Below are 13,934 nucleotides of genomic sequence, written 5' to 3'. Positions count from 1 at the left end.
ACTTACTGAAGAACCACCCATTAACAGAAAACAGAATTATGGAAGCTAAGCACACTAAAACCAACTGACCAGCGGTAGCATGGAGTGTCCACTGTCTCTCCAGGGAGATACTCTAGACCGAGCCAAGCACAGGGGCAGTTCTCCGGGTAATAGCATTCTCCATTATGAGTCACTAGCCTGCACCAGTTGAAGAAGATGGTGTAACATTACGTGCTCAGGTGTCAATAGACATGCATACTTTTCAAAACATTTTTTCAAGATGCAAAGACGACAGTGATTACCCAGCAGGACATCCACATCCTGGTACACATGGGGTCATGGGAGGGCAGGTCAGGTTCAGCATCAGGTTTCGACAGGTCAGTTCACAGGCCACGCCCACACCTGAAGGTCCACGCCCACTCTGACCCCGGCAACTATAGTAGACTTTTCCATTGGGACAATCTCCGCTCTCAGGCTCTGAAAAAAATGGTTATGTGCCAATGTTTAGCAATCTGACTTAGGGCTGTGTTCAAATCCATTGTCATGATTAAAAGTAGCAGTGATGATTGCACTACTAATAATTATCAGGCCACCAGTTCAATCTAAATGATTAAAATGTATTGAAAAACTAAAATGGACACATGATATAGTATAATGCAGCCAATAATGCAGCTACCTGAATACTGTACAGAAGATTTTAGATCACAACCAAATCTTGCAAATGAGCAATGTCTTGGTATTTTGTTATATGAAAAAGAGAAAAAGGGGAACTTGCTATCTCCAACTCCCAAGTCTCCCTCTTTCTTTGTGCATGTGTATCTGAGGTTCAGATCTTTCCAGCAATCAGTCCGCTCAATGCGCTACCCCTGAGAATATACTGCTGACCCTCGAAGATGAAAACCCTTTTTTTCCCGGGGAAAATAGAGGTAAGAGTGAATAGAGGGTCAGAAAATGACAAATAAAAGTTTACCTCTCTCTTCAGGCACACACTCCATCTGACCATTTCTGCAGAGACTAAAGAAAAATCATTATGAAATTTAAACAAACATATCAATATCCAAAATTAAAAATAGCACACATTCAGTTTCCTATGCTCACCAAGCCTGTATTTATATGATCAAAAATGCATTTAATCAGTAATATTGTGAAACACTATTATAATTAAAAATTACACAACGTACATGTTTGACAGCACAAGCCTCCATGGTCACACACTCACCATGGTCCAGATGAGCTGAAGGACACTTCACCAGGCTGAAACACTGAACCCATGAAATAACAGTGACACTGGGAGCTGAAAGGAAACAAGACCAAGTTAGAAACGAAGAAGCTATTTCCTTTTATAAGCTAGTATGCAGAAATGACAAGGCGAGGGTGGGGTTGTTGGCGTTTGGTTTATTCAGACGTACAGTGGCACACAGCGCTGGCGAGCGTGATCGTAGAATGATCCCTCGGTGCAGCTGCATCCTTCAGCACAGTCGCCATCACACACTTCACCACTGCTGATTGACTGACACGTCCTCCCGCACGCTGATGTGCACGAGTGATACATCATCCCTCCTAAACACACCATACCTACACACACACATTCACAAATGACCTCTTAAACATACACGTGCAATAGACAGATAGATATGCAGAGTTGCAGACAGACAGAGAGATGCAGGTATGAGCAACGAACCGCACTCAGAGACGTGTGCTCTGAAGTTGATGGTGACATGATGTTTGTTGCAGATGTATGCGTAGTGGGACAGAGCAGTGCAGAGGCAGGTGCTGCCACATCGACAGGCCTGGTAGCGGCACTGCTGGTGGTACATACTGGGACTCACATATGCATGGCATGCCACAAACACTTCCTCCAAAAGCACATCACACCGGGCAGCATAAAACACTGAAACAAAAACCTTTTTAGCATCACATGAAAGTCTAGAAATCAAACATCAGATTAAATGCTAACATTAGGATAGAGGATAGAGGCCACAGAATCGAACAATTAAATTCAGAACAGGCTTTACACTCAAACACACAAGGAGATTGGTATGGTTTCCAGGAGCTCTCGTTATGTGCATGCATACATAAAGAAAATATTTAGAATTAAGAAAATCTTATAGTAAAATAAATAAGCATCTGCACCTACACTGTACATACATTTAGATCTCTTCTGTAACCTCTGAGCTGTTTATTGGGACAAACATTAATATTGTAACTAATAAGCAAAGTAATAGCATAAGTACCATTTTGCTGGTTCATTTCACAGGGGTCGATAATAGGAATGTTAACAGGGCTTATGCACGCTGAAGACACTTTCCAGGCATTGACGTGCAGCTGTGGGGTTCCTTCAATCATTCCAGCAGGAGAACTGGAGGATTAAAACTAATTTATTTACACATCAAGCATTTACATTTATGCATTTTTAGACAGTTTTATTCAAAAATGACATCACATTTAATATATACATTAATATATACGAGTTCATGCACTCCCTGGGAATCAAATCTGCTCACGTCAAAGACACACTCATAATGCAAACCAGAAAGCTATTGAAAGACATTTAAAATGTTTTGTTGAAAGTAATTCTATTGGGATTATTACTATTAATTATTACTATATAATTTATCTAATAATATATAACGTAATAACAATTTAATAATATAATAATATATACTTTATAATTATTATTACCATTATTGTATTATTATTCTATTACTTTCTATAAATGACTAAATGTAAATTCAGAGGACCAGCCTCCGTTTCTCACAGGAAATCATCCCGTAGGTTTCCGTTGAGGGTCCCACATAGGCCGAGTGTGGAGCCCATCCAGGTGCTGTCTAGCTGAAGGTAGATTCGTCCACCCTGCCAATCATACTGAAACCTCAGGCCAAAGACAGACCGCAGACCCACAAACAACGATGTCAGCCAGCGAATGCTCACCGTGTCTAAAAAAAATAAAATAAACGGGAAATACAATTTAATCCAATATTTGTTCAAGTAAAATAAATATTTAAATGTGTAACATTTTTGCTTATTTTTTTATTTATTACTCTACTTATAGCTATTTATTATTCATTATCATATCTGTATTCTTTTTTACTGTTTACTTGATCTTACTATTTAAGCATTTTTAACTAACTATACATATTTATCACTGCATTTCTACCAGAGATGGGACCAAGTCACACATGTGCAAGTCTCAAGTAAGTCTCAAGTCTTAACCTTCAAGTCTCAAGTAAGTCCCAAGTATTTTTTTCTTGGGCAAGTCAAGTCAAGTCAAGTCACAAGCTATGTCAAGTCAAGTCCAAGTCAAGTCACCTTAATATTGTTATTTTACCTGCAGAATCTGATTTTAATAAAGTTAAAAGACAAGATATAAGTAACTGTCAGTAAATTAAAATAATTTGGATTTGCATTGTAAATACTCATGTTCAGTAAAATACATCATAGAATCAAACAAAATTGTAACTTCCTAAAATTATTTATTTTTCACTTCTGCCAACAGTGTTTGAAATGTTTTACATTTTCAACATTGAGTCCATAAAACAAATAACAGCTAAACATCCAACAGACTCCTCTCTGAACACCTCTCTCTCTCTCTCTCTCTCAAACACAGTTTACATACAACATTAAACTTTGTTACATTTCTCCTCTCTCTCTCTCTCTCACACACACACACACACACACACTCTCTCTCTCTCTCTCTCTCTCACACACACACACACACACACACACACTCTCTCTCTCTCTCTCTCTCTCTCTCTCAGTATAGAATATAAATATGACGTATTTTCAGTTGTTTCATACTTTTTTGTTATTTACAGTACAGACCAAAAGTTTGGACACACCTTCTCATTCAAAGAGTTTTCTTTATTTTCATGACTATGAAAATTGTAGATTCACACTGAAGGCATCAAGGGCTATTTGAGCAAGAAGGAGAGTGATGGGGTATATATATATATATATATATATATATATATATATATATATATATATATATATATATATATATATATATATATATATATATATATATATATATATATAATGTGCACTTCTCATGATTGGGTAATCGCGGCGGCTACATTTGTTTTTCTGATTAATTGTTTTGCTCTATGAGAAAGACAAGGTAACAAAATATTCGGGGCTTATGCCCCCTTAGCCCAGCCCTAGCGCCGCCCCTGGAATGCGTTTTTTTGACGGCCTGCTAGCAGGTCATTAGGGGCCGTTCACAGCATGTCTTTTGCGCGCGCAAGTTCGCTATTTCCAATGTAGGCGCGCGGTATGCGCGCTCATAATGGAAGCAACGCGCTCACGACGCGCACCGCATCTTGTTAAAACTTTTCAGAATGCCGCAACAAGCGCACCGCGGGTCATGTGACAATAACTAACCAATCAGCTTCATCCTTTCCCGTATCAACGTTGAAAGCTCAGCTAAGATGAAGGAACAGCTGTTCATAGCTGTATATGGATTGCCATTTTGAAATGAATTTAGTAGCAGAGCTACTGCGAGCGATTTTTAGTGCTGCAAATCCATTTATCCTTTGCTGAAATTTCCGCGTCTCCATTGAGAGAGAGTGTGTCATGGATGCTTAGCAACGACAGACGCCCCAAGGAGCACTTCTGCCCGAGCGCTTTGGAAAGAAGGAGAAAGCGGCGCACCCAGCGTTTTCCACGCGTTTTTAGGCGCGAATTATTGAAGACAAAAGCGATGACCGTCGGTAACCCTCAGGCTGACATGTTGATGTGATGTGATATCTGATTTAAGTGGGCGTGGTGTGTGTAAGGTAGAGAGGGCATGACTGATGATAGTGTCCTGATCCAGTCTCGACGCTATTCTCAGCCTGCGCTCCAGCTGAGTAATCAACTTTATTTTAAAAAATAATTTATATATTTTATATTCAAACTGAAAACATGATGTGTTTAACACTCAAGTCATTCAAGTCATCGTGTCTCAAGTCAAGTCAAGTCCCGAGTCTTTAACTTCCAAGTCCGAGTCAAGTCTCAAGTCCTAAAAATAGCGACTCGAGTCGACTCGAGTCCAAGTCACCGAGTCACAAGTCCCCATGTCTGATTTCTACATTCAGAACTGAACCTAGAAATGTGAAATAAAAGATACTGGACTTTAGTGAAAAAATAAAAAAATTAGACCGTTTTGCTTTCATCAAAATTAATAGGCTGTCTATATTTATTTTGAACACATTTACTATTAAAGTGGTCTAATACTGATGTAAAACTGTGAACCTTACCATCTGAGTAAGGCAAATTGACAGCCATACTGGCCCCAATAACAACTTCGCCCTCTCTGGTGAGAGTGACCTGCCTGCTGACATCTTCATCCACCACCAGAGCCACTGAGTGGATGCAAGAGTGCTCCTGGGACTGAGAGAAGAGAGACTCCATTAAACACAAACAAAACATCTTGATGCCAAACATACCCAGAAACACTCTTCTTACCTCTCCACAGGCTGTGTACTGAAGTGTCACAGTAAACTTGGTGCTGCCGCGGCTCTTCACTAGCACATACTGGCAAGAGCCCATGTGCATGAAGATCAGCCCATCAAAAGTGGTCACATGTGCGTCACCCATTACTGTGCATTCCGCTGGGGGTTAAAAAAAATTATAATTTAATTCCAAAATCATTTTTGACAACACACTTACTTTTTAAGTTATGCAGCCCAAAAGGGAAGATGGTGATGACAAAAATATGAGATGGAAAGAAAATTGTTATTTTTTTTATGTTTTTGCGTTTGCTCACAAAAGTCGAGTTTCCCTGAAAAACGTTGTTTTCACAAACAAAACCTTTAAGTCGCACACAAAAAGACTGTGTTCACTTGCAAAACTTTTATGTTTACCCAAGAAACTTTTGCCTTTATCTACAAAATGTTTTTATTTGCGAAACTTTGTTCACTTGAAAAAACTGTGCATCAGCTTGCAAAACTGTTATGTTTGCATGAGAAACTTTGCATTTGCGAACAAAAGTTTTGCGTTACCAGAGAAAGTTTCTGATTGGTCGTAAAACTATTGCATGAAAAAAAAAAAACATTAACTTGCAAAGAAAGTTTCTTGGGTGAACGCAAAAGTCTCAGTAGAAAGGTTTATCAAAACATTGTGGTAAAAATAACTTAGATGTTGTGTTATACTAAGAATACAAAGATGCCTGTTTTGGTGTGCAATTCTGAAAAACTGGGGTATACAAAAGTTTTTATTTACCAGTGCAATTATTCTCTGTGCAGTTCCACACTCCTCCCATACAGACACTGAAAATGTAATTCATGTTATATTATTTTATTAATTGTTTTAACTTATTCATGAATTTAACACGACAAGTTCGTTTTTTATGGAACAGTTTTCTACTACGGTTAACTAAAGGTTAAAACATGAAAGAAACAAGTTTTGTTTGGTGTATTAGATGTAAAAGAGTAAAAATGAGATGTTTCTAACCAGACAGTGCAGCCCTGCTCTAATACATGACCAAGAGGATATGGTGTACCATGGTACACACAGGGGCACTGAGACACTGCTATACAGGTGCCATTCTGTAAGATCAAACCTGAGAAAAGCCAGACAGAAAGAAAGCCATGAGTAAAAGAAGTTAACTATAATTCAATATAATGAAGTCACTAAAATCATACTAAAGTTAAAATGTTCCATAAATAACTGCAACATGCATTCTGAAGTGCCTTAAACTGCTTATTTGTGTAGTCCTTATAATACCAAACATTCACAAATATTATGCCCACTTAAGCGTCTGGTTATTGGTCTTACTGTACCATCTGGGCAGTAGCATCCATCCAGACAGTGTAGATTGGTTCCCAAACACTCTTTCTCAAACGTGCATGTAGGTGGGCAGCAGCTGATACAGTCTCTGTGGACAAAACTATCCTCACATCTGTCCGCTGAAACATCAACAAATCACATCACAAGCTGCAAAGTTTATGGCATGCATTTCCTTTATGACATGAAAGCAGACTGACCGCATGTAGGAAAACTGTCCCTCCATTCTCTGACGGGGTATCCCACATGAGAACAGGCCCTGGTGTACTCAACAAGAGTCCGACAAAATGTCTCCTCATCATCTGACCTAGGGAAAAAAATTTAAATAATTGAAAGGTTAATAAGCCCTAAATAGTCAAAAGTACAAATGGTTCTAAGAAAGAACATAAAGGGAGAAGTCAATTATTTCAGTATGGTGATGTGAGACTGTAAGGGCACTAAAGCTGCAAGGTCAACATGCTCTAGCAACCTGACCCTCTCACTACCTCTTCAATCAACAGTTTAGTTGGAATCTGTTCATAAACTCCAGCAGCTATTTCATCACTGTAATCAATACACACACACACACACAACTCTTACAAATTATAGTACAAGCACAAACACATGCATGCACACACACACAAACCTATAGTATAAGCTACATATAACACTCTTTCTGCAGCTTTATCATTACTATAATTAACATAATCCTGTTGGAATTGGGAAGTGTGGAATGCAGGAAATAAGATAGGGAGGGGAAAAATATTCAAGAAGCGAGAGGGGACAGATTTAAAATCCTAAATGTAACAAAAATAAATGTTCAAAATTAACATTAGCACAAAGGTTAATATTAATACTGTTAGTATGCTACAATTAATCATTTGACTTTAGGTTCACTATGTTTATTTTCTACAGCCATGTTCCCACATTTTAAGCTAATAATTGCAAAAGATCAAATTATAGAATTCCCAATGAATTTTAGTTCTAAATTAAATTTTGATTGAAGACAACTGGCCTTTAAGTTCCAGTGATCCAAAGATGGCTGAAGTTTTATATCAGTGTTCTTATTAACTTAAAATAAACTATAAAAATATGAAGACATTCATTTATTTTAATTATGTATTAACTAAAATAAAGATAAAATAAAATAAAATTCAAACATTGCTTTAGAAAAATTTTGATTTGGGAAATGAGATTAAATACCAGTAAGCTGAAACTGAAGGACTAAAATTGCTAAAACGAAAATGGAAACAAAAAATTAATTTAATTAAAATTTAAAAAATGAAAAATTACTTATACATTTAAAAAAATTAAATTGAAAATTGATATTAATAAATCCTGTATTATTATATAAATAATACTGAAAAACACTTCAGATACAACTGATGAAATAAGTCTATCAAACAAGTCTAGGCCAGTCAGTTTAGATAGTTTTAGAGTATTCTTTAGACCAGCAAACTGACCGGCTAAACACAAGTTTGGTCCAGGCTTTTTTCAGCAGGGTTCAACTTCAGTTACACCATTTAGACAAAAGCACCACACTTGACTTACACACACATGTCCGAAACACAGCTGGCAACAAATGGATTTGGGTCAATGTTCTCATGGCAGGAGATGAAAGGAAAGAAAAGCAATGCACTGCACTTCTCAATGGCATCCTGCTCAGATGACAGACAAACAGGAAAAGTGGCTAAAACACATTTTAAGTTGAATAATAAAAAATATTTTCATAGACATATTTTCTGACCTCAAAAACTCTTGTTTTAAACTATCGTATATTCTAAGAACCATTTAGCTCAGTTCAAACCCATTATCCAGTGTGTGAAAGCGTACATCCATATCTGACTCAGATGAGCATGGTCCAGGGAAATCATCATCAACCTCAGGACAGGGTCTCTCTTGGGGCAGATCTACTGCCCAGCTGTTCCCAAATTCAGTAATGTCATCAGAAACTATACCTAATAGTGAAAAGTGCAAAGCATGAAATACACCATAATACACTTGTTCCAACAGAAATGATAAAGAATTAAATTGCCCCTAAAATGTTACAACTCATCTGTAAATAGACAACAGTGGGATGGCAGTGTTCAGACTGAGAATCCAACTCTGCTCAGCTTTGATATAATATCATTGTTGAGATGATGAGTGTGTGTCCGGGCCTGTTTGTCTCACCGCGGCTGCTGCTGAGATCATCCGATCCGTCATCATTGTAGTTTCCACACAGACCACAAGGCCTTCCTTTGTGTGCTTCGGTCATTTTGAGGTAGACTCCAGAGCTCCCATCCCATGCCAGAGAAAAGCCAAATGTGCTCTTCACCAGGATATAGTCAGCCAAGCGCTCAAAGAAAACGTTATGCACTGTCTGTGGCAGACTCAGTCTGAATAAATGCATAAGAGACAGACAAAAAACACAAACATTTGATCCAGTTTGACATTGAAATGTGTTGCCTGGGACCTTTTAAGGGATATTATATCTTTATTTTATATCATCATTATTTAATACCAAAAGCGGCCAAGGTTTCGAATGTTCTCTGACAAAACATACACATCAAACCGAATGATTTATCTCTCCATCAGCATATTTTTCTTTAATACAATCCAATATTCGAAATTAATTCATCCAAGATTCACTACTGTTCAAAAAGTTTGCGGTCGTTTAGATTTTTTTATGTTTTCGAAAAAGTAGTCTCTTACACTTAAGGGTGCATTTGTTTAGTCCAAAATACAGCAAAAATAGATATACCCTGAAATATGATAATAATTTAAAAGAACAGTTTTCTATTGTAATATATTTGAAATGCGATTTATATCTGTTATGCAAAGCTGTTTTTTTTTCAGCATCATTACTCCGGTCTTTAGTGTCACTCATTCTGATTTGCTGCTCAAGAAATATTTCTTATTATCAATGTTCAAAAAAGGTGCTATATTTTTGTGGAAACTGTAACTTTAGAAACTGAGTTTTTCATGATTCTTTATAGAACAGAAAGAACAGCATTTATTTTAGAACTCATTTATAACATTATAAATGTCTTTACTATCACTTTTGAGTAATTTATTGCATCCTTGCTAAATAAAAGTAATAATTTAATATTCCAAACTCACCTATGTCCTCCCTTTAGCACCTGATAACCACTAATATAGATTTCCTCTTCATTTGGGAAAAACAGACTCAGACCACGTGGACATGAATACACTGAACCACTACATGAACGACTGTTATGAACCTGCCAAAGAGAAATAAATTAGCAATGCATCTATCAAAAAAAAAAAAATACATACATAGGAAACAGACCTGGCGCAGCTGTAACTTACCCACACCGTATACTGGGGCTCTGTGGAATGACAGTCTTTGGCCAGGATATACGAACAGGTTCCAGGGAAGTAGTAATACATTCCATCAAAGGTCTCAAAATGATGCTGACCCCATGAACGGCAGATCCCATCCCTGTCCTGACCATGGTTGGGAACTGACAAACACACACACACACACACACACAAAAAGACCAAAATCTCCTAAACAAAAAAAAACTGTTGTGGTGGTAGGTCCTTGTAATACTACAAAGTTATGGGACTGAATGATTATAAATATGTGCATTGTTTTGGAGAAGACTCATTTACTCATCATCTATTTGATCAGAAAAACAGTATCTTTTTATAACAGTATATTTTTATAACAGTAAAAATGTGATTTATTCTGTGATGCCAAAGCTGAATTTTTAGAACCCATAACTCCAGTCTTCAGTGTCACATGACCTTTTAGAAATCATTCTAATGTTTGCTGGTCAAAAAACATTTCTGATTATTATCAATGTTGGAAACAGGTGTGCTGGTTAATATTTTCGTGGAACAAATGTTTTTTGATTATTCAACCATTTAATTCAATATTTGTGCCCCATGTAATCAGTTCCCCGTTGGGCATGTAATCAGTATTGCTTATATGAATACTGTATGTGTAGTAACCTGTTGGTCATACCAGCTGCCTTGCTTATAGTGCGTGGTTAATTAAACACACATACTGAGTTCTTTGTGACCAGCAATCTATTCCCAGAACATCTGTAATCCAATGCTACCAAATGCAGTATAAGACATAGCCTAGTCACGTAGATTAACTGGAACCAGTGAGTAATGCCGCTTGAATTCTAGTAATTAAATTCAGGGATCCTTCATCCACATTTAATGGTCAGAACTGGGTGGCAGATGATAATATCAGACCGTACCTTACTATAATTACATGGAGACAAGTTCCATTTTGAATTTAATATAAGTTCAGTGTGTGCTTCTTACTGATTTGACAGCGATCCCCGAGACCCTGGAACTGAGCACAGTCACAGCGTCCTTCCTCCTGGCACCAGCCACCATTAAGACACCCACAATATTCTACAACACAAACATACACAAAAAAAGGGACATTGCACAAAGAATTACAATGAAACTTTAAGTTATGGACCAAGCACTGAAGGTGAATAGCTCGTGTTTTGGTTGTGACAGATTTTAGATTTTCTTTTGCTTGACAGTCTAAAGCAAACTAAATGTATATACTACATGTATATATAGTTGGTTTTGAATAGTTCACTGTTCAACTTCCAAATCCTCCAACTGTTTTAATTGAACAATTTGAACCCTTTGGCTTAGAAACAGTTTCTTGCTCCCTTTTATTTCTTTGTTCATGTAGAGTTCAGTAAAATCATCAATGTAAATGTGTCTAACCATTAAATTGACCACTGGTTTCTGGATACTCCCAGTGTTATTTAATCATAATTTAGATACTATTATATTTACAGACAATTGTGCGGTTTAAAATAAGGAGGCAGTTTATTCCAGTTTATTCCAAAATAACAAAGGCAGTAACAATTCGACAAATATTTTGGAAACACTTTACAGTAATATTTAATTAGTTATCAATAGCCTAGTTAACAACTTTAGTTAACATGAAGGAAGAATGAACAATACTTTTACAGCATTTATTAATCTTAGTTAGATGTTATTTACACTAAGTGAAAATAGCTGTATTTTCTTAGCAATACGCTATTTACACTAAGTGCAATTAGCTACAGATTCTATTTATTTTCAATATTTTCTTTTAGCTTTTTACTCTTATTTAAAAATTTATTTCAACTAACATTTTTTAATGGTTTCAGTTAACTATAACAACCCTGCATAATCCTTTATCCTTTAAATTTGATTCATTATTGGTAAAAATTAATCTAAAAACATTTGGCGTTGTGATGACCAAATCACACAATGCTTAGTTCACAATGAAGCTGACAGTGGCGTAACTTCACAAAACATTAGTTTATTGAAATATAACTTCATAATTTAGAAACTTCATAGTTTCTAGCATGCAAATTCAAATGAGACTGTACATATCTCTGCAAATCTTAAGTGTTTGTGTGTGCACTGTATACAAAATACCTGTTGATGCATCTCTCGCTGTATAATTATGAAGAACTCTTCGTGGAAGAGCTGAATCAGAAAGCACTGTGCTAAGGGTCTGAAGAGGGAAAAAAAAGCTATGTTGGTGAACCTGTCTTGGCATTCCTTCACATGGTTTTGCCACTACATACATTTGGGAATGGAACTTTCAAAGGCTGTAGCATTTGTGGCAACTCCACAAAGACAGCTTTGTCAGCACTGAGGGTGTATCTCAGTATTTGTGAGTGTGTGTGTGTGTGTGTGTGTGTTTGTGTGGTTACTCCACTCTGTCCCTTGTTGCTTTCTCTTAAGTATTACCCACCTCTTCACGGAAGAGATCCCGTTTCTGCCGCAGTGCATTAACTCTCCTTTTAAAAGTGGCACAAAGAGAGCAGTATTAAAAGTGCGTCGACTGTGAAACTAAAGGTTCAGAAACACTTAAGATGCCATACAGACACAGTCATGCTGATGGACCGCATGATTCTCAAGGAACTGGTTTAATGGTTACCGCTAAACATTAGACCAAACACTTAACATCTTATCAGTAATTGCATGTAGAACTTGACACTGTCTCTCTCCTCAAAACCTTCTTTTAATAGCAGATGTTTGATAGGGTTCACCAGCTTTTAAAGGTACAATCAACCTGCAATCTATGCCCAACATGTTTAAAAGTCGAAAACCATTATGATCATACACATAGCCATCAGCAAAACAAAGTCAACAGCATCAGAACAAGAAGTTGGATTCAACCACATACCTGGGTAGTTTATTTTCTGAGTTTGATTCTTGGCAAGTCAATCCTGGCAAAAGCAAAATTATATAAACAAAACTAATGCATATTATACTTAAATAAATTATACTTAAATAAAAAAGCTTAAAAAAGATTTACTTAATTCACAAATTACATAACTACAATTGTTAACATAACATCTCATATAGCAAAAAACACTCTCAAGAAAAAAAGGTACACAAGCTGTCACTGGGGCGGTACCTCTTTAGAAGGTACGCATTTGTACCTAAAAAGTCCAAATTGGTACATTAGAGGAAGGTATTACCTAATGTGTACATATTAGTATCTAAAAGGTACAAAAGCGCACCTTTTGAAAAGGTGCAACAGCAATGACAGTGTTTGTACCTTTTATTCTGAGAGTGAAAACCCTGTAAAAAACAGTACCATTGTAAACTTTTTACATTTATTCATTTATTCTTTTTTTTCTTAAATAGCCTACCATTTATAAATCAATATGGGATCTAAACGTTTTTTAAATGTTTTTGTTATTTTGTTGAATGTGTTCTTACTAAAACAATATTACCACAATTGCACTGTAGTAGGAATAAAACATAAGGTATTTCAGGAAAACTATATCATATTCATAAGGGCCAATTGCAATGTGTACGTTATTAATTCATAAAAATCCAAAACTATTAAAAATTACAATTATACTTACCTTGAAGCATAAATAGCTCGAAAATGAAAAGTGTACAGAGTGAAAACAGTTGAATGTCCCGCAGTTCGTTCATCTCAGAGCGACGGGCGTCCTTCAGCGATCAAGAAATTACGAGTTTCATTTTAGGAGGATCGATTGAAAATTCCCCTTCAGAAAAAGATTCTCTCCGGATTAATCAAGTTAAAACCTCTGATGTACGATTATCACACTAAAGTGATTTGTCCCAGAGTAGTGAAGGATAAACGTCCATCTTCTGTACAATCAGAGGAGGGTGATGTAACGTTACCTGCAGGAGGACGGAGCGCACCTGCGCGCAGGTAAAGTTAACAGGTAACATTAACTCATCTA

At 36.7% G+C, this 13,934-nt stretch overlaps 1 protein-coding gene across 1 annotated transcript in view; it reads right to left on the bottom strand.

Moving 5' to 3' along the window:
- Positions 1-13,596, bottom strand: part of otogl (otogelin-like) — a 37,165-nt gene extending 23,569 nt beyond the window's left edge. The window contains exons 1-21 of the mRNA XM_026241665.1: positions 13,587-13,596; positions 11,011-11,103; positions 10,039-10,193; positions 9,829-9,950; positions 8,899-9,104; positions 8,560-8,684; positions 8,278-8,384; positions 6,948-7,054; positions 6,744-6,869; positions 6,415-6,523; positions 6,184-6,230; positions 5,428-5,573; positions 5,220-5,352; positions 2,738-2,915; positions 2,214-2,338; positions 1,661-1,870; positions 1,389-1,554; positions 1,199-1,273; positions 950-993; positions 282-456; positions 70-177 (exon numbers count right to left, since the gene is read on the bottom strand). Coding sequence (XP_026097450.1) covers positions 70-177; positions 282-456; positions 950-993; positions 1,199-1,273; positions 1,389-1,554; positions 1,661-1,870; positions 2,214-2,338; positions 2,738-2,915; positions 5,220-5,352; positions 5,428-5,573; positions 6,184-6,230; positions 6,415-6,523; positions 6,744-6,869; positions 6,948-7,054; positions 8,278-8,384; positions 8,560-8,684; positions 8,899-9,104; positions 9,829-9,950; positions 10,039-10,193; positions 11,011-11,103; positions 13,587-13,596 — 2,567 coding nt within the window. The remainder of the gene's footprint in view (positions 1-69; positions 178-281; positions 457-949; positions 994-1,198; positions 1,274-1,388; positions 1,555-1,660; positions 1,871-2,213; positions 2,339-2,737; positions 2,916-5,219; positions 5,353-5,427; positions 5,574-6,183; positions 6,231-6,414; positions 6,524-6,743; positions 6,870-6,947; positions 7,055-8,277; positions 8,385-8,559; positions 8,685-8,898; positions 9,105-9,828; positions 9,951-10,038; positions 10,194-11,010; positions 11,104-13,586) is intronic.
- Between the last annotated feature and the right edge of the window lie 338 nt (positions 13,597-13,934).

Source organism: Carassius auratus, unplaced genomic scaffold, assembly GCF_003368295.1.
Source record: "Carassius auratus strain Wakin unplaced genomic scaffold, ASM336829v1 scaf_tig00000062, whole genome shotgun sequence".
Lineage (NCBI taxonomy): Eukaryota > Metazoa > Chordata > Actinopteri > Cypriniformes > Cyprinidae > Carassius > Carassius auratus.
This window is presented reverse-complemented; position numbering and strand designations above follow the sequence as displayed.